Genomic DNA, 21,659 nt, shown 5'->3' on the forward strand with positions numbered 1-21,659 from the left:
CCTTATCTCTTGTAATAGGCTTTATTTTAAAGTCTATTTTATCTGATACAAGTAACACAACTCCAGCTTTCTTCTGATTTCCATTTGCATGGAATATCTTTTTCCATCTGTTCACTTTCAATCTGTATGTGTTCCTAGGTCTGAATTGGGTCTCTTGTAGACAGCATATATATGAGTCTTGTTTTTGTATCCATTCAACCAGTCAGTGTCTTTTGATTGGGGCATTTAACCCATTTACATTCAAGATTATTATTGATATGTATGCTTCTGTTACTATTTTCTCAGTTATTTGGGGTTTGTTTTGGTGGGTCTTTTTCTTCTCTTGTATTTCTCACTTAGAGAAGTTTCTTTAGCATTTGTCCTAATGCTGGCTTGGTGGTGCTGAATTCTCTTAGCTTTTGCTTGTCAGAAAAGCTTTCGATTCCTCCATCGAATCTGAATGAGATCTTTGTAGGTAAAGTAATCTTGGTTGTAGGGTTTTCTCTTTCATCACTTTAAGTATATCCTGCCAATCCCTTCTGGCCTGCAGAGTTTCTGCTGAAAAATCATCTGATAAACTTATGGGGATTCCCTTGAATGTTATTTGTTGCTTTTCCCTTGCTGCTTTTAGCATTTTTTCTTTGAACTTAATTTTTGATAGTTTAATATATGTCTTAGTGTGTTTCTCCATGGGTTTATCCTGTATGGGACTCTCTGTGCTTCCTGGAACTGAGTGACTATTTTCTTTCCCATGTTAGGGAAGTTTTCCACTATAATCTCTTCAAATATTTTCTCAGACCCTTTCTTTTTCTCTTCCTCTTCTGGGACCCCTATAATTCGAATGTGGTATGCTTAGTGTTGTCCCAGTGGTCTCTGAGATTGTCTTCATATTTTTCATTCTTTTTTCTTTATTCTGCTCCTCAGCAGTTATTTGCACCATTTTGTCTTCCAGCTCATTTATTTGTTCTTCTGCCTCAGTTTTTTTGTTACTGATTCCTTCTTGTGTATTTTTCATTTCAGTTTTTGTGTTGTTCATCTCTGTTTTTTTGTTCTTTAGTTCTTCTAGATCTTTGTTAAACATTTCTTGTATTGTCTCAATCTGTGCCTCCATTCGATTTCCGAGATTCTAGATCATCTTTACTATCATTACTCTGAATTATTTTTCAGGTAGTGCCTATTTCCTCTTCCTTTATTTGGTCTTGTACTTTTTTACCTTGCTCCTTCATCTGTGACATATTTTTTTGCTGTCTCCTTTTAAAATTTTTATAATGAGTGGGATTGTGTTCCTATCTTACTGTTGTTTGGCCTGAGGCTTCCAACACTGGAGTTTGTAGGCTGTTGGGTAGACCTGAGTCTTGATGCTGAGATGAGGACCTCCCTGAAACCTCACTCTGATGAATATTGCCTGTGGTCTTAGGTTCTGTTTTAGTCCCATGGTTTGGATTCGGAACTCCCACAGAAGGAGATTTGCCCGACCCCTGGCTCATGGGGCATCCAAGATCCCCCAAGCCACGTTGGGTGGCAAAAAATAATAATAATAATAATAACAATAACAAAGTAAAAAAACTAAGTTAGACTAGGAAACTAAAAGATATATTAGAAAGACTATAAAAGTAAAAATACAGATGAATCAACAACCGGGAGGTACATCAGTACCACAATTGTACAAAAGTGGAGGAGGGAAAAGAAGTAAAAAAAAAAAGAAAGAAAGAAAAAGGAGGAAAGCCTTGGCTGTGGAGGGCGGGGCCTAAGCAAGGGTGAGGTTTGGGTGGTGGGCAGGGCCTATGCTTAGGACCCACAGGGCTAGAAAAGGCCCTGGGAGCTGTGGGGGGTGGTGCTTATGCTCAAGGAATAGAAGGGGCCTAGGCGTGTCTCCCACACCTCATCTCAGAGGGCAGAGGACCTCACCTGGGAGCCCAGCAGGTTTCCTGGGCTAGAGTGGGTGGGGCCAATGTCCTCTGCTCCTCTCCTGCTACTCCCAATTGTCCCTCCCACCTGCCTCTCCTGATCTCCCTGACCTCTGGGGTGCCAATCCTTTCTGGCCTCCACTTCTCCTCCCCCTTCCATCCCCCACATCTTAAACGTTCACTTGGGGGTTCCTCCTGTCTCCTGGGGGGTCAGAGTCCTCCACCAGCAGCCGGCAGGCACCCTAGTGGTGGGGAGATGCTAACTCCATGTCTCCCCACAACACCACCTTGACTCTGCTCCCCCAAATCCCTTTTAATGCTAGTATAAAAGTTAAAAGAAAAAAGTATTATGAATAAATATAACAAATTATATAAATGATTACAAACAAAATTGGATGTAATTTGTGGTGTCAACAGCTTAACATGGAAGGGGAGAGAGATAAAAGTTTACAGCTGTAAAAATTAGATATTTTATGTAAGCCCCAACCAGAGTATACTTATACATTATATCAAGGAAAAGAGAAAGGAATCAAAGCCTATATAAACTGACAAACACACAAACAAATAAGGAAACTAACCCAATGAAACACAAAGGAAGATAGCAAGAAAGAAAAAGAGAGACAAAAGAACTACAAGACAAACAGAAAATAAGTAATAACATGATAAAAGTAAAAAATTATCAATAAAAATACTTTAAATGTAAATGTATTAAATGCAACAATAAAAGACATAAACTGGATGCATGGATAAAAATACAAGATCCACCAATATGTTTTCTATAAGAAACTAACTTTAACTTTAAGGAAAAACACAGGCTGAAAATATAGGGATGAAAAAGGATATTCCATGAAAATGGTAACCAAAAGAAAGCAGGGCTAGTGATATTTGTGTTAGACAAAATAGACTTTAAACCCTTACCAGAAAACATGGGATCATGGCGGCACAAGACATTCATTGTTTTTGTTCCTGAACTGACAACAGAAATTTGACATCCATCCACAGACAAACCTGTCTTTGAGGAAGGTGTGGGACTCAACACAATATGCCAAGGGAACCAGGAGGAGTCTCACCCACATATGCATGAAATAAAAGGCAGACAGATCTCTGTCCTGACTGTGGTGTCTGCAGTGGCCCATGAACCAGCTCTAGCCTCTCTCAGCCTCAGTCCAGGAGTCACTGGAAACACTATCTTATACAACCACACATGGAGGAGAGTCCTTGTGTGAAAGTCCAGGTTTTCACAGGAGGAGCTCCAGCACACACTGGAGGAAAAAAATATATGAGTTTGGATTCATTGGACTGGGTGAGAGGAACAGCTCAACTTTATCTTCATCACCCCTCCCCCAAAGGAGGTACAGCTTAAGGCTAATAGAAAACTTCCTGGACCTCTTATTTCTCCCACAGGGGAAAGGGGGAGTGTGTGTATGATCTTGCAGCTTCCCCATCTGTATGGGACCTGCCAAAAGGCTCATTTCTCTTTTATTCCATCCAGAGTACTAATAATGAGCTATATGTCTGGGAGTCAGGAAGAGGCTATGAAAGCAGAAGACAGGACACTTACAGAGCATTAAAAGCAGGCTAATTCTACTAACTGCATTGCAAACTCCATTGAAGAACTCACTCAAAAGCTGCTGGGAATGCCTCACCTTCCTATTCACTCATCTGGTCCACTGGCCCCTTCAGGGCTCTGTCTGCCTCACTCACACACCCTCCCACCTTGTGGCCAGCCCCTGTGGGCACAACTGACGTTGGAGGTAAAAGCAAGCTTTGATAGACAGCTAGTGAGCATGCACAGAAATTTGGCTCAAATCTGTGGGCCAGGGAGAGAATACAAGATTAAGATGTAGTGCCATCTTTGGGGAAACAGAAGACAGGCTCTCAGCACCCAACCTAGTGCATTGTAGGATCTAGGCAAGGCACAGAAGCACAGAAGTTCTGCCACTAGAGGGAGAAGAAGTGTGAGCTGGTGTTCCCATAGAAGATCTGAGATAGTCTAAAAGTCTGTAGCAGGGCTGAAGGAAGTTGTCTCACCCCCAAAGGAGACTGGTACTCCCAAAGCATACATAACAACACTAAACTTCAAGGAACATGAAATCAAGTAACATGGCATCAACAAATTATCAGAAAAAATTTCAGTGTTCAAACTCAAAGATTGGAGGTCTGTGATTTACCCAATGGAGAATTCAAAATAGCTGTTTTAAATAACTCAATGTGCTACCAGAAAATACAGGAAGACAATTGAAAAACATCAGGAAAACAATACATGAACAAAATAACCAGTTTACCAAAAAGATAGAAATCCAAAAAAAGAACCAAAGAGAAATTCTGGTGCTGAAAAATCCAATGATGAAAGGAAAATGTAATAGAGTAGCATCAACAACAGAACGAAACAAGCAGAAGAAGGAATCTGTAAGATAGATGACAGATACAATGAAGTTATCCAGTCAGAGGAGAACAAAGAAAAAAGCATGAAAAAGAATTAAGAAAGGCTACATGATATATGGTATGTCATCAACAGAACCAATCTGTGAATTTTTAAAGTTCCAGAGGAGAAAAGGTGGAGATGGGGGCAGAAAGCTTATTTAAAGAAATAATGGCTGAAAACTTCCCAAATCAAGAGTGAGATTTGAATATCTAAGTTCATGACATTTTTAGGTGACCAAACAAACTCAACATAAAAAGCTCCTCTACAACACATATTGTAATAAAACAGAAAAAATCAAAGAAATAAAGAGAAGTCTTAAAGGTATCATGAGAAAGAGACCTTGGAACTTACAACAGAACCCTCATAGGGCTATAAGTAGATTTCTCAGCAGAAACCTAGTGGGCCAGGAGAAAGCCAAGTGCTGAAAGAGAAAACTGCCAACCAAGAATACTTTATTTGTAAAATGTCATTCAGAAATGAATGGAAGGGGCTTCCCTGGTGGCGCAGTGGTTGAGAGCCCTCCTGCCGATGCAGGGGACGCGGGTTCGTGCCCCGGTCCGGGAGGATCCCACGTGCCGCGGAGCGGCTGGGCCCATGAGCCATGGCCGCTGAGCCTGCGCGTCCGGAGCCTGTGCTCCGCAACAGGAGAGGCCACAACAGTGACAGGCCCGCATACCACAAAAAAAAAAAAAAAAAAAAAGAAATGAATGGAAGATAAAGACTTCCCCAGACCAACAAATACTGAGGGAATAGAACACCACTAGTCCTGTCTTACTAGAAACACTGAAAGGAGTTATTCAAGCTAAAGTAAAAGAACGCTAATTAATAACATGAAAATACACAGTACACTGGTAAATTTAAGTATACAGTCACATTCAGAATACTATAGTACTTTGATATGGAATGTTAAATACTTAACATATTAAAGTTAAAGGACAAGAATATAAAAATAACGATAGCAACAACTATTTGCCAATAAGTACACACTATAAAAAGAAGCAAATCATGACATCAAAAATATAAAAGGGTGGAGGGTAAAAGGAAAGAGTTTTTGTATGTGGTTGATGCTCATGTTTCATCAGTATAAAATAGACCGCTGTCTCTGTAAGATGTTTTATTTAAGTCTCATGGTAAACACAAAGCAAGAAACCACACTAGGTTCACAAAAGGTAAAGAGAAGTTTATTAAAAGCATACTATTATAAAAATCATTAATTCACAAAGGAAGGCAGTCAGAGATGAAGAAAGGAATTAGGAAACTACAAAAGAATCTTTAAAAAAGAGATGGTATTAGTAAGTCATTACTTATCAATAATTACTCTCAATAAAAATGGATTAAATTCTTCAATAAAAAGACATATGATGGATAAGATGGAGGAGTGGGAGGATGCAGAGGTCGTGTCTCCTCATAACTAGGGCACCTAGTAGGTGCTGGTGGGGGACCTTGGACACCTAAGGGGAAGGGAGGAATCCCTAGGTGACCAGGTAGGACGTTGGCGGAGGAGGTGGCGGAGAGGAAAAGTGGAGGCGGGATGGGACTGGCACGGCTGAAGGGAATCTGGGGCGGGGGGAGGCGTTACCATGCTTGGAGGGGCCAACTCACAGTGAGGGAATCAGTGGGAATGGGGAGAGACCTTCAGGGCATCAGGAGATAAGAAGGGAACATGGCCAGCGTCACCCCTGCCCACTCTGACCCGGCAAACCTGCTGGAGGCCTGGGCCTGAAACTCTGCACTCCTGGGCCCCCTCTGGCAGCACAGGCCCTGAGCCTAATCCACGCCACCCCCAAGGCCTTTTCTGGACTTTTTATCTTTTCTTTTTTTTTCTTCTGGATGGCTACATGTAAACTAATGAAATTAGAACACTCCCTAACACCTTACAGAAAATAAACTCAAAATGGTTTAAAGACTTAAATGTAAGACCAGATACTATAAAACTCTTGAAGAAAAACATAGGCAGAACATTCTCTCACATAAATCACAGCAATATCTCATAGAGTAATGATAATAAAAACAAAAATAAAGAAATGGGACCTAGTTAAACTTAAAAGCTTTTGCACAGCGAAGGAAACCATAAACAAAATGAAAAGACAAGCCACAGAATTGGAGAAAATATTTGCAAACAAAGTGACCGACAAGGGATTAAGCTCCAAAATATAGAACCAGCTTATGCAGCTTAATATCAAAAAAAACCACAACCCAATAAAAAAATCAGCAAGAGATCTAAATAGAGATTTCTTCAAAGAAGACATACAGATGACCAAGAAGCACATGAAAAGATGCTCAACATCACCAATTATTAGAGAAATGCAAATCAAAACTGCAATGAGGTAACACATCACACCAGTCAAAATGACCATCATCAAAAAATCTACAAAGTGTAAATGCTGGAGAGGGTGCGGAGAAAAGGGTACCCTCCTACACTGTTGGTGTGAATATAAACTGGTACAACCATTATGGACAACAGTATGGTGGTTCCTTAAAAACCTGAATATGAGCTACCAGATGATGCAGCAATCCCACTCCAGGGCATATATCTAGAGAAAAGTATAATTCGAAAATATACATGCGCCCCAATGCTCATTAAAACACTATTTACATCAGCCAAGACATGGAAGCAATCTAAATGTCTGTTGACAGATGAATGGATAATGAAGATTTGGTATATATATAAAATATATGTATATATATTATATATATGCACACACCATATGTATATAATGGTATTATATATATATATATATATATATATGAATATTACTCAGCCATAAAAAAGAACAAAATAATGAAATTTGCAGCAACATGGATGGACCTAGAGATTGTTATACTGAGTAAGTCAGACAGAGAAAGAGAAATATTGTATGATATCACTTATATGTGGAATCTAAAAAAATGATACAAATGAACTTATTTACAAAACAGAAACTTTCCGCCCTTTCTCCCATTCTTCTCCTGGGACACCCATAACCTTGACAATGTTTCTCTTGATGGTCTCCAATCATTCCCGTAGGCTGTCTTCACTCTGACAGGTTACTTTCAAGTGAGTTTTTTTTTTTTTTTTTTCTGCTTGATAGTTTGTGGTTGATGCTCTCCATTGTATTTACACTTCATTCACTGTATTCTTTACTTTCAGAATGACTGTTTTGTTTTTTTATGTTTTCTATCTCCCTGTTAAACTTCTTGTTTTGTTCAGTTATTGCTTATCTGACTTCTTTGAATTGCCCGTGTGTTCTTGCATCTCAGTGAAGTTCTTTAAAGTAACTATACTGAGGCATCTGTGAGATTGTACATATCCATTATTTGAGGTCATTTAATGGAAAACTATTGTGTTCCTTTGTTTGTATTGTAGTCCTTTGATTTTTTTGTTTCCTGAAGTCGCCTGTTGCTGTCTTCACACTTAAAGAAGCAATTGCTTCCTCCAGTCTTTACAGATTGACCGGGGAGGAAAATACATTCTGTCACACTGCTACAGGCTTTTCCATACCTTTTTTAAGGGCACACCTGTTCCACACATCTTGATCCCTCGTGGAGAGAATTTCGAAGACTGTATGCTTCCCTCTATCTGGCAAAGCCAGTGTGTGTGCTGACAGCTTCCTGGTTGCTTTCCCTGGGGCAATGACAAATGCCCATGCTTGTGTGTTTTCTCACAATCCCACAGGGTCAGGCTGGCTCCTAGACATCTCAGTAGTCACCAGCAAAAGTTTGCATCGCCACCTTGGGGACATACACAGGGAGCTGGCCATGGGGCAGGGGGATGTGGATGTGTTGAGGGTGCCCATGGGTGAGAAGGATTCACAAACTAGGTGTCTGCAATGGTTAGAGGGTGGGCTTCCTTTTTTTTTTAAATGCCCAGAAGTGTCCATTTTATTTGTCAGTGCAGTAGGGGGCTAAGGCATGACCTGTTGCTTCTAAGAGTTAGAGAGCCAGCAGTGGAGGGGAGAAGTAAGCCCTCTTGGGTGCTGGGCCCCGAGGCTGCCTTCTTGGCTGGGGGCTGGGCCTCAGACCTGAGCTCCAGCAGACCCAAAGCTTTGTTGAAGAAGAGGTTGATGGGAGTGGAGCCATCGGTGATGAGGGTTGAGTTTAGGCCCAGGTACTGGAGCAGTTTTATCTGCATCTCCAGTCCTGCCACAGCGAGGTCCCTGATGGTGCTGGGGCCCAGGCCCTCTGTCATGTTCTTGACCTTCTTCACCTTTACCTCAGCCAGCTGGTGGTGTCTACAAAATGGTCAGTAGGACCCTTGTCTCTTGATGAATTCTAGCCCTGGATGCTGTACTCCTGGCCTCTCCCCACCCCTCAGTCATGCAGATTACCCCATTATTCTAGATGGGGTGAGAGAGAAGTCGGCCTTTTGATCAGTATTGCAAGTTGAGGAAGCTGGCTCTTACTCACATGCTCTAATTTTCCCCCACAGGTGAAGTCCTTTGCTGAGGGGGTCTCTCTGGGCGCTAAGCTGTGCTACTTTAGGGGACAGGTGACACAGGTAAAGTGAAACTGTTCCTCTAACCCTCTTTGATGCATTCAGTCTTGATTCTCTGTGCTACAACAGTGTGCTATAATTTCTCTGCTAGACTCCTAGAATCCCACAAAGATATTCTCATCGATTCATGATTGTCAAAGTTTGTATCAGGAGAGACAATAAAACTATTCGGCCATCTTGCTGATATCTCTCTGTTATTATAGGTTTCTACTTTGTGGGGGTTTTTTTCCCCTGTATTCTTGACTAATGCCTATCAATAGGCACAGTTAGTTTTTATATACTTATCAAGAAGTCTGTACATACACTCACACACACTTGTAAAAAATAAAACTAAATAAGTCCTTTGGCAAAACAAGAAAATGTTGATAAAAACATTTTTCAGTGGATAATATAGCTGAGTCTTAGAAAATTATAAATATACTGGGATCTCAGACCAGTTTACTCACTGACACGGATGCATTTGGGAGGAGGAGACCAGCCATTCTCTGTACAGGTCATTGTGGTCTGGTTATTCTGAAGACTGTAGCCATTATAGCAGTGAACTGTTACAGTTTTACCTTGTAAATATTTTTCTTCGTAACTTGGGTAATGTCCATTTTCCAAGTAATTGAAAGTACATTGTCCTAAGGATCATAAAGACAATAGAAAAGAAAAACAAAACATATATTTGGTAAGGTAGCACATTAAAAATTAACTTTATAGTATTTACCTGACAATGCATTAGTATTCAAAAAGAACAAATAACTTAATGAAAATGAAAGCTACTACCACGTGTTTGTTAAGAAAGAAAAAAAATCAATATACCATGTTATTTATCTTTAGTTTTTATAATTACAGTATGTGTAACTGATGCGGATATTCTTATAAAGTCTCTATATTTCTCATGTGATTTCCATGGAGAGCTCCTCATAAAAAGAAGGCTTATTTGGGTCTTTTTGCTCACAGAACTTGACCCTTGGCCTTATGTTTGTTGTGCAAGACTTAATTGTACTCACTTATGTACTATCGTTTCTCCACTCTTTGGGACATTTATACATATAAAATTAAAGAGGTTTACTTACTGAGGCACGGTACTTCTGGAGTCCATCCTTTAAGTGTGCAAGTAAGGTAACCCCAGAAACGTTGTGAAGGAGGCACAAAATACTGATCACAGTGATAGTGGAAGTATTGATTTAAGCTTGCTGGAAAGTATCCTCTATATTCTCTATGTAACCTTCCATGTTTTATTACTGGAAAATCACAAGGTTTAACTTGGAATAAAAAAAAAAAAGTATGAATAAGATTTTACCTTAGTAAGCAATCAAATTAGAGATCAGATGTTTCATCTATGAAGTATATGCCCATTAGCTTAATTACCCTCATTGCGTTAGAGTTTCTAGGAAAAGAAAAGTTATAGAAAACTCAGATGATTGAGGTATGTAAGGAGGTCCTTGCTAATGAAGATCAAACTATGACTTGTGGGTCATATTACATAAAATTTATATGTGAGCTCTCTTGGTAGAAAACTCTACAGAGCTATTGATTTAATTATCCTTAAGTACATAAGTCCTAGCCTTGGTTGACTAAATTAGCATCTTAATGAGAGATGAAAGTACAAATTTTATCGTGCAGCTCATCTGTCTTCTTTTTCTTTCTTTTTCATTCTCATCAGAAATCCGGATCCTGGCTTTATTTCTCAGACCAAGTCAATGTAGGAAAACAGTTTTTGTTTTTAGATTAACACTCATTAGTTTACTTTTCTATTTATTGGAAATGTGTGAAAAGTGTAGAGAAGCACAACAGTTGATCCAATGATCACATTACACAGAAAAAAAAATTCTTATTTAACCCTCAAACTAGACATTAAGGCATATTTTCCCTTCTTTATCTAATCAGAGAAATGAATAATGAATGAATAATTCTTAATATCCAAATGATTATGATTAAGGGAAACAGTTGAATGCTTATTTCTAATTTTAATTGGAGAATGATGTTTTTCTCACTGTTTCTTATAAATATTTTAAATGAGGTATAATATAATTACATTTATTGTTATTCTTATATATTGAGTAATTTTCACACGTATTCTTAAGTGTTATGTTGTTTATAACAGTTTTATATACAATATTTTTCAGAAAAATTTACCCTTTTTTTTTTTTTTTTTTTTTTTTTTTTTTTTTTTTTTTTTTTTTTGTGGTACGCGGGCCTCTCACTGCTGTGGCCTCTCCCATCGCGGAGGACAGGCTCCGGACGCGCAGGCCCAGCGGCCACGGCTCACGGGCCCAGCCGCTCCGCGGCATGTGGGATCTTCCCGGACCCGGGCACGAACCCGTGTCCCCTGCATCGGCAGGCGGGCTCTCAACCACTGCGCCACCAGGGAAGCCCAAAAATTTACCCTTTTATTGGATGGTTTGGAGATAATCTAATACTTTTAATACTACACTAGTATTTATTTTACATCATGAAATATGATATTACAGGAACACATATGCAACACATTAAAGAAATGTACAACACGCACACACAATATTCATTACTATTTTTATCTTCCTTAAGATCAATGATCTGTGTTCTTTTTTGTATGATTACAGAAATCTTCCAAGCTGTTTTTACAGACTTGCTACGTGAATTATAAACTTTGAATCTTTGCATATCCTAATGTCTCTCTTTAACAAAGACTTGTGAGTGATACCTTCTCTTGGTATAGATTCTTGTCCTATAGTCTGTATCTCTCATCATTGATAGGTTTTCCCCACTTTTGTGAAGCTTCCCACTCTTTTCAGATTGAAATGCTTATTTACTCTCATTCCTTTTAAGTAACAGACTAGTTTTTTTTTTACACTACTTTTTGGAGATTTAGAAGATTTTCTCTTCATCCATGGATTTTACAAATTCCATCATGTTATGTCAAGATATGTGTATTTAACAATAATTCTATGTTGGGCGAGCTTGAATCTTTGTATTTGCAAGAACCAAATCTTAAAGAACTCAATTAACTTTGCCATTAAATTGTAGAGCAGAGATTTGAATCCTGATGATCTGATTTCAGAACTAGTATGTTTATCCACTTCATTATGTTTCTTCTCGCAATAGGAATCCAGCAAAATAATCCACTGAGATTCGTTTCCAAAAGGTACACACAGAGGGCATAATTGAAAGTAAGTATTATTACTCTCACTGGCCCGAGCCCTGTTTCTATTCTGGTCTTTCATTCGGTCACACATGAATGTGTCTGTATCTCTCTCACCAGATCATTTCCTGAAGCACGTGTACTATTCCACCGTGGTCGGGTCAGCACACAAATTTGCAGGACGTAGAACAGCTGCACTACCCTGTCACACTTCTACCAACACGAGCTCTGGTCTCATGAGCAGCTTTGGCTGGGCCATCACAGTGTTGGCTCAGACTGATCTCAAAACTGATTAGAATATTCACTAATTTTTAAAAGTGTTTCCAGTCTTTCTGTACGTGTGCAGCTGACTCCTATGGCCCAAACCCAGGATTTGACAGTTATCACTGTTAAATTTCATGTTATCAGATCCCACCTTGCACCTGGGAGTCTTCCTCAGTGATGGATCTGTCCTAAGGCAGATTCTCTTTCAGCACCCCAGTATCATTCCAGTGGTGAGTTTGTACTGCATCTCCTCTACACCATTAAACTAGAGGAATGGGGCAGGCCTGAGAAGACAGTCCTGAATCTGACCATCAGACAGGCTTGTTTAATGCATTATGAATATCTGATAAACCACCCAACTGCTCAATTTGCCCATCTTGTCCACAAGAACTTCGGAAGTTCCTTTGTGGGGTAAACTCATTGCGGTACAGTCAGGCACATCTGCCATATTCATAAACTAAACTTTAAAATGGTTAAATATTTCTTATGCACATTGAAATCTGTTTCATACCGATAATAGCTTCCTTTTTAAGGGATTCATACTTTGAAAAATCATTTTGGACTTATGCCTGGAATTAACACTGAGATCATTGATCTATTATTTGTATCATTACATTTTTCTTTCATGCAAGGTCGAGTTTAACTGTAGTGCATCTTTACAATAAACTGTGATGTATAAAGGAAAAGAATATGATTGTAGAGACAGAAAACACTTGAAAAAAGGTAAAGGAAGCATCCCTAGGAATAAAATACTCTGTTCAGTTGAGTGACATTTTTCTAAATGTGATAGTTTTAGAAAATTCCACAATGTCTTGTACATTCCTCCCTCCCAAAATTAGAGCTTAATTCCCCACACTTGAATGTGCTGGGCTTAGTGACCCACTTCTAAAGAATACATATGGCTGAAGTGACAGTGACAGTGTGTGACCAGGTCATAAATGGTATGGAAACTTCCTGCTCTCTCTGGGATCACTAGCTCTGGGGAAAGATAGCTTTCTCTCAAGCAATCTGCGGAGATGCCCGTGTGGTAAGGTACTGAGGCTTCCCGCTGAAAGCCAGGTGAGAGAGCCTAGGAAGAAACTGAGCCATCAGGTGACTTGCAGCCCAGGCCAGCGCCCCGACCGCAGCCCAAGAAATGTGATTCAGAACTAGCCAACTAAGCCACTTCCTAATTCCTGACCCATAGGAGCCCTAAGATTACAAAGGTGTGTTGTTTTAAGCCCATATGTTTTGGGAGAGTATTTTTACACAGCACTAGATAACTAATATACTAGGTGTTAGTTGATGTAAGTCTTACTCAATGTTTTAGTTCAGATACTAGAATTATGTTAGAGAATTATATACTCATACACACAGACATATACTTAACTTTGAGTAGCAAAAAATTTAAAGAGTTTTTAGTTTACAAAAATGTTTTTATTCCTCCTTAGAACTGTCTAGTTCGAAAAGCGAAGAATGCCTCTAAAGCTTCTACTTTACATACACAGTAGGGCAAATACTTGGATTTATTCTGTCCCCACATATGTGTGTTTAAGAGAAAGAAACTTCAGAAAACTTACAGGAACATCTTGGAGCAGGTGACCAGCCATGGCTCGTGCACATTGCAACATTTCCCTGGATCACAGGAGAAAAGCCACGTTTACACTCATAAGTGATTTTATCTTCACCTCTGTATTTGGTTAATTGAGGTGTGTAAATACCATTTGGAATATAAGGAGGATCACATGTTATTTCTGAAAAGAAAAAAGATATGTGTACAATATAGAAATAACTACCCATTAAAAAGAATCGAGTATATAAAAATATAAAAGTGGATGTTATTTGTTCTTAGTCCAGCACAAAATGTCATTAAAATGAGCACAGCCTCACACCCTGCCTGCTGTATCACTCATATATCCCTCCATTGTATTTCTCATCTAATGTATTTGTGCCCGCTGGACTCTTGAATCCTCTCTCTCCAAAGCCAACACATTCTTCATGATATTCCATACCCGGCAATGAATTCTTGGTATGTCACTTCAGCTATTCTTTCCACTTTCTGCAAGTTCCTCAGCTTCTGTCATTCTCACAAGTACTATTTACAAATATTCTGAGTCGCCTCCCTCCAGACGCTTGGTTGGATAGTATACCCCTGCCCCTTTGAAGTAGACATAAACACATGGCTTGCATAGGACAAGGAAATGAATATGGAAGTAATATGTGTTCCTTTAGGGAGGAACAGTCATTGTGACTGTAACAGTCGTTGTGTGAATTTTTATGTTCTCTTCCCCACAGCTGCAGTGATTAAAAGAAGAACATGGAAAGGTGATGTCTCCATCCCCTGATTCTTACAATGAAAATGAGGAGCAGAGACCCTTCTGACCTACACTGGAAGTGAGCATGAATAGGAGATACACTTTAGTGTATTACGCCACTGAGATTTTGGAATACATTTTTCTTCCTATAAGAGAACAACCTAATCCAGGATTTGAAAAACCTTTTATAGAAAGGGCCAGATGAAAGGTCTCTGATGTAATTACTCAGCTCTGCCATTGTGGGGCAAACATAGCCATAAACAATACATACACAAATGGGCATGGCTCTGTTCCAATAAATCTTTGTTTACAAAAAAGGGGACAGGCTGGATTTGACACGGGGATTATAGTGTGTTATCCTTTTACCTAGTCTTTCCTAATTTAGAAAGCTTTTCTCAGTCACTTATGTAAACTTTGCTATATCTCAACAATGGAGCAATTTGCAATATTCCTTTTCTAATAAAATATCATGCTTTTTAACTATTGTAGAAATGCTACAGAGCCATCTATAATGGTGCCATGTTGTATTTTGGGCTAAAAACCTGTGGTGGACATTCAGCATTGCCTGAAATTCATTTATTTATATGCTCCTAATTTACTTTTGTTTCCATTTTCCAAAGTCAGTGACCCACAGACTCCTTACTTTGCTCAAGGCACCTAACACAATTGCTCTCTCATCAACAGATAGTAAGTCCTTGCATTCACAGGAAACAATTGAGACTACCAGTCTTCTTATACTATGAAATAAAAAAATAATATAGACTATCTGCTAAGAGCTTCTGAAAATGTGTTTAAAAGAAATGAACTAGGAATAGGGAAATACGAGTAACATAGATAAGCTGGTTATTAGGTCTTCGTCATTAAGGATAAAGAGTACAGGGGTTAATACAAAGGAAAAAAAAGCATAAGAGGGCTTCCCTGGTGGCACAGTGGTTGAGAGTCCGCCTGCCGATGCGGGGGACGCGGGTTCGTGCCCCGGTCCGGGAAGATCCCACGTGCCGCGGAGCGGCTGGGCCCGTGAGCCACGGCCGCTGGGCCTGCGCGTCCGCAGCCTGTGCTCCACAATGAGAGAGGCCACAGCAGCGAGGGGCCCGCGTACCGCAAAAAAAACAAAACAAGCAAAAAAAGACTTCTCTATATCTAGTTAATATAAAATGAAGCATCTTTAAGAGACAGAGCATGCTTATCTAATTTGGGGTGAACCACTCCTTACTTATATTGATCTTTAGCAAATTTTCTTGTAAAACAGAGAGTACCAGTCCTTATCCTGGTGTCTCTCTCGCTAAAGAAAGCGGGACCTTAAAACATACAGTCTTGAATTTTTAAGTTATGACTTGTGACTGGGAAAATGAAAAAGAACTTCTAAAAGGAAAATGTCTTATAAATGTGGATTCTTTGATATGTGTGTGTGTAAAGGAGTCTACTTTTAAGAGTAGTAAGCCTAGAAATTGTAGTAACACTGTGGGAAAAAGAGAGATTTCCCACAACTAAAACGGATCTGTTCTAAGGAGGAGTTTTAAGTTGGTAGGTAAGTGACCAAGAAAAAGGAATAATTCAATGACTTCTACATCATGTTATCCTGAGTCCTGTGTCCAAGTAAAATTGAATTCCCGAAGCTTTACTTTGAATTCACTGAAACCTGGAATTCACTGAAACTTTATTCTAATGTTTATCCTCAATACAGGACAAGAGTCGTGATATAAAATAAGTGGTTTATAAGCTCTAGTTTGGTGATCGGACGGATAGAACAGGGGCTCTGGAAGTAGCATATATGGCAGAGTGTGACTCCAGAGAACTTGTACATCCACCTTCTTTGCTCAGGAGCCACGAATGCCATGGAGATAAACAGCTGGACTCCACACAGCATCAGCCTCACACAGATCTCATGTGGCTGTGTAACCGAGCAGGACTCTGTGGGGTCTTCCCGGGACAGACCCCTCCCCCATATCCTCGGCTGTAGTTCCTCTCTGAACTACCTAGATAATAGTATCTGATGTACATTTCCTGAGTTGTTTTACACATTTGAAAACCCCACCAAATGCAAGATGTTAACTACTTGAGGACCATGTAGCCCCCAGACTTACTGGAGCCTGAGGATGGATGATGTGAACCCCTGTGACACTGCCCTGTTGCCTCACCATCAACCTTTCAGATAACTGTGCAGGAGCTGATCACATACACTGAGACACCTCTCCCTCACTCGGCCTTTAAAAATGCTTTGCTGAAACCCATCAGAGAGGCTGGGCTTTTTGAGCATTAGCTGCCCTGGACTCCTTACTTGGTGCCTTCAATAAACGCTGCAGTTCCCTTCACCACAGCCTGGTGTGAGTAGATTAGCTTTACTGTGTGCAGGTGAGCAGACCCAAATTTTGGTTTGGTAACAGTTATCACTGTCTTGTGTTCATTAACTTCTTTCTAAATATTTTCTTAACAATGCTCGAAAGTGAAGGTCATTCAGGAGGATGTATTTTCCAAGGAGCTGCTCGTGGGCTCAACTAAATTTTTTTAAGAATAAAATCAGCTCAAATACTATCTCTAGACTTTGTAAAAGAGGATCACCAAAGCAAGGTTTACATATGTTATTACGAATAGCATGATTTAAAGTTCAGAGGGCTCTTAAGAGGTGAAGGTCACAGTGTGGCAATACCTGTAAAAGTCGCCCTCTTAGAAAGTCACTTTTCTCCGATGTCATGTGTGATAATACTGTTACTTGTTTTACTCAGTGAAGCAGCCTTCACCAAAAGCTAACTCCCTCCTTTTCATAAGTGTTCTCAAATAACTCAACACTGTTATTATCGTGCTATAGCTGTATCTGCCTGCTCTTCTTATGACTTCTTACATTCCTCAACTATTTATTGACATATTTTTCTCTCTAAGCCATGATAGTTGAAACTATCCCTTTCTAAATAAGGTAGGCTAAGTTGAACACAAAAAAAGCAGACATAATTTCTGGTGGGCAAAGAGCACAGTTGAAATGAACTCTTTGAGTCTGTGTAACATCCTTCCCTTACGAAGCGTAAAAGAGGAGCTGTTTTCAGCACCATCACCACAGTTGATTCATATGAAGCCTGTGGTTAATGAAATCTCCAGTTTCTTCTACTTAATTCCATTATCCATGAAGGATTACCTCATCTGGTATTAATATAATTTACTTTTTAAAGTGAAATGTTGGGCTTTACGAGAGGAATCTAATTATTTGAGAGGTATATATACATGGGGATTAGGAAACCTGTTACAGTCCTGGCTCTGCTCTAGATTTGCTCTGTGACCATAGACCAAAGATTTAATGAGCTATTGAACTTTTCTGGTCCTGTTTATGTGTATCTTCAGAGTGAGAGAATCACACCAATTGATCTCAAAACAGGCCTTGCACACATAAAATGTTATGTCTTTCTAATAGTTGATTCCTACAAACATTAATACTCCATTGTGACAAAAAATAAACCGCTTAACCGTAAGGAGTATATGAATTAAAACAATTGGTAAAAATATACAGCAAAAGATATAGATGATAAACATAGCATTACCTTTACATGAAGGAACTGGGGTCCATCCATATTCAGTGCATACAGCATCTCCTCTTTCCCTGTATTCGAAACCACTTGAGCATTTATATTGAACTCGTTCTTTTGCCTTATAAATTTCCTTCTGAGATACAGGATATCCATTTAAAATGGTTGGTTGTTTGCAGGAAATTTCTAAACAAAAGGGATTAAATTCCAACAGGTTTGTTATATATTAAAGGACTGTGTCCCAAACATAGTTATATAAAGATACAACTCTTGTTTCCATTAGGTAAGTCAGACAACTAAACCAAAGTCCTGTTTTGACTTGAATGCTTGGTGAATAATTTATCAGTTGTTCTTAACATTCATTTTTGAAGTAAGTAAAAATTCTGATTTAAATCATGTTGCTAATTTATTTAGTTTGGGGATAAATTAGTCCTCTTGAAATAAATAGTGGCCAGTAACATTCATCAACTGTATATATAAAATTGAATACAGAAATAGGTTTAATGTGATATGTATTTTCACTGAGTGACCTGTAAAGATTACATATTTTTTTTAGTTATTGATGATAGAGTAATTATTGACAAAACACTTTGTCAAAGAAATGAATATATCTCATTGTTATTACATCTCCAAAAAGCAACTGACCAGCTTGTGTGGTTTTGTTATCCATCCAAGTTTTCCGTCCAAAAAAAAAAAAAGAACCGGCCATAATCTTTCACACTATCGTCGCTCCAAAATTTTTCTCTGGGACTCCAGCAACAGTGACTAATTCCCCAGATCTTATTCTCCCTTCATCTTAATCTTTTTTTTCCTGTTTGTAACTTAATGATCTTTTTTTCTTGTCACTTTATTGTTCCATCTTAAATGCTTCATTGATTCCCAATTCAGTCTGTACAAAAGCCTAATTCTTCAGCATGGTGTACGTAGCCCCACAGAACCTTGGACTGCCAATCTTCACTCCATCACTGACTTCTTCCCTGCCTGGATCCTAAGTTAAGGCCCCTAAGAACAATGGGAATAGGGGAGCTTCATGCTCAAAGAGGCCTCAAGGCCATTGTCCCTTCCTTTCCACTAACTTCTTCTGACTGGTTTGCTTCCCCCCCCCTCAACTTCATCTGAAATATTCTCATTCTTCCTTTAAGACTTATCTTCTGCATCAGTCATTCCAGAAAGGTTTCACAAACCACAGAAATTTAGTTGCAAGAAATAAGCCCCATCCATGAACCTCTAGAGTATACAGTAATTGCTACACTGAATGTAAATATGTTTGCCATTATTAACTCAAAGAACTAGTTTTGTAAAAAAAGACTTCCTAGGAAGAGGGACGCTTCTCTCTTCATCTCACTGTAGGACAGACTAGACTAGGAAAGTGTAAATAATTCGGGGATTTTAGATAATGTTAGAAAACAAATATGGCAGAAACTTCTGCCAGAGAAATACTGGTCAAATGAAGTATGATACTTTTCAATAAATTGACAAAAATATATTATTACAAAAGCCAGAATCATCATATTGGTCATCAGGCACAGGTCAGTAGTATTAAAACTAAAGAAATGCTAACCTCTAGCTAACTATGGAACTTTTTTTTAAAGACAAAGACTTATTTAGTGGATTCAATTCAGTTCAGCAATATTTATACTAAACTCCCAGTGCAAGTATAAAACAGGGCCACTTCCTAGAAGTGCTATTCAAAACCACAATGTTATCATGACACATCAATAGAAATAAATAATGATAGCTTTTCAAATAAGAAAATGACCTATTCTTGACTTTTAATATTAAACTTGTGGCAGAAATGCTTAAGATTTTATGTTAGTCATAAGAGTCAATTACCATTTAGTTATAGTTAAGAGCATGGAATTTAGTGTCAGATAACCTACGTTTAAATCTTACCTCTACCATATATGCCATGATAATTTTGTACATGTGATTTAATTTCTTTGCACTATGATTTCCTCAATTATAAAATAGCGGTGAAAACAGTACATAAATCACATAGTCATTTGGAAGGTAAAATAGATGACACGTGTAAAGAACTTAGATCACTTACTGGGAAATAGTAAGTGGTGAATAAATGCTAGTGAGTTAGTATTTTTCAGATTCTGTAGGATGCATAGTTTTGAAAGGCATATTTTCATGAAAAAAACTAAACTCATTCAAATAACGAAACAGTAAGTGTATCTTACCTACACATTTCGGTTTTTCTTCACTCCAAATACCACCTGCTGAGCAATGTATTTGTTTCGGTCCGTCGAGTATGTAGCCTGAGTTACATTCAAACTGCACTGCTTGTCCAAAAGTATATATTTGATCCGGTTCCAGGGCACCACTGAAAATTTTCCCATTCTCTGGCTCTGTCACTGGTAAACACTTAACAACTGAAAAAATAAATATAAATTTTTCTAATAGAATTGGAAAATTGTATTATGAAAAATGAGTATATATAACATATATATAACCAATAGCAAGATTGGAGGAAATTAACTTTTTTAAAGATGTATTTGATATACCTGTTAGCCAGAAATAAATTCTACTAAGTAAAAAAAAAAAAAAACCCAAACAAACAAACAAACAAACAAAAAAACTGTAAGTTTATCTCTGATTCTTTTCTATGAGAGTGAACAAAGAAAATTACTACTTTGAATTTTTGAATGACAGTTTATATATTTTGTAGTAGCAAACAAGTGTTTCTTAAATAATTGAGAAATATAAAGTTTGGGATAATTAAATACAGAATTTCCATTTAAGTCCCACAATAATATAAAACTGTATTCCTAAAAGGTGTAAAAGCAAACTTTCTGATTATGTTTATTTCAATAAATAAATAGTCTTTAATTTTCCTTTTTCCATATCAAAATAACTTGAGCAGTTTTTTGATTTTCCTTAATATTTTCTAGTATCCCTGAGCTTATGATATTCGATCTTGATTTTACAATGATCACCCAGGTGCCTGTTAAATGGAAATTCTATGGCTGCCCTATCACCCCAGGGATACTGATTCCATACATCTTTACTAACCAAAAATTTCAGTTTCTAAGAAACATTCCAGGTGATTCCAACGTGAATGTTCCTTAGAACATTGATGTCCTTCCCCTCATTTCCGCAGGTGAAAGAGCCGCTCTCTTTTTCAGACAACAGGATTTTTGAGTCATCACGTTTCTTCTCCTCCCCCTCCCCCCCTCCCCTCCTTCCTCTTCTGCTTCCTCCTTGTTTTTCTCTCTCTTTCTCTGTCTCCCTTTGGGCCTTTCCTTCTCTCTTCTTCTCCCTCTCTCCTTACTCCTCACCATGGAACTTGGAAAAACAATTGTGATTGATCTCTTATTTTCATGATGACTACAGACTGGAATTACTAGTTCAAAATTTGGGAACAGGATGTGTATTTTTTCATTCTCATTGTTTGCTTTATGGATCAGTAAGAGAGGACAGAGGTCTTCCTTAGTTCCTGCCTCTTTTCAGTACAACTAAGACCAGAGGAAAACTCCCCTTGCCAGGCAAGAGGGAGGGGTGGCTAAATCATGTTCTCCACTTCAGCCGCTACCAGAGATCCCTGCACGGGGGTCGTTATTTGGGGGAATGCCTCTTCATGAATAAAGCTGAAATTCTCAGCTTCATTTTGATGTGATACTTGTGTTATTTCTAGTGGTTAGAATCCAAAAGGAAAAAAAAAAAATTAGATTTTTCTAATCTGTAATATG

At 38.6% G+C, this 21,659-nt stretch overlaps 1 protein-coding gene across 2 annotated transcripts in view; it reads right to left on the minus strand.

Annotated features, from left to right (window-relative positions):
- The window catches only part of CFH (complement factor H), a 127,970-nt gene that overhangs the window by 41,643 nt on the left and 64,668 nt on the right, over nucleotides 1–21,659 (minus strand). For both annotated transcript variants that reach the window (XM_067027499.1, XM_059048383.2), the window contains 5 exons: nucleotides 20,151–20,342; nucleotides 17,980–18,150; nucleotides 13,718–13,891; nucleotides 9,847–10,035; nucleotides 9,232–9,408 (listed from right to left, as the gene is read on the minus strand). In XM_067027499.1, the coding sequence (XP_066883600.1) occupies nucleotides 9,232–9,408; nucleotides 9,847–10,035; nucleotides 13,718–13,891; nucleotides 17,980–18,150; nucleotides 20,151–20,342 (903 nt within the window). The remainder of the gene's footprint in view (nucleotides 1–9,231; nucleotides 9,409–9,846; nucleotides 10,036–13,717; nucleotides 13,892–17,979; nucleotides 18,151–20,150; nucleotides 20,343–21,659) is intronic.

Source organism: Kogia breviceps, chromosome 1, assembly GCF_026419965.1.
Source record: "Kogia breviceps isolate mKogBre1 chromosome 1, mKogBre1 haplotype 1, whole genome shotgun sequence".
Taxonomy (NCBI): Eukaryota; Metazoa; Chordata; class Mammalia; order Artiodactyla; family Physeteridae; genus Kogia; species Kogia breviceps.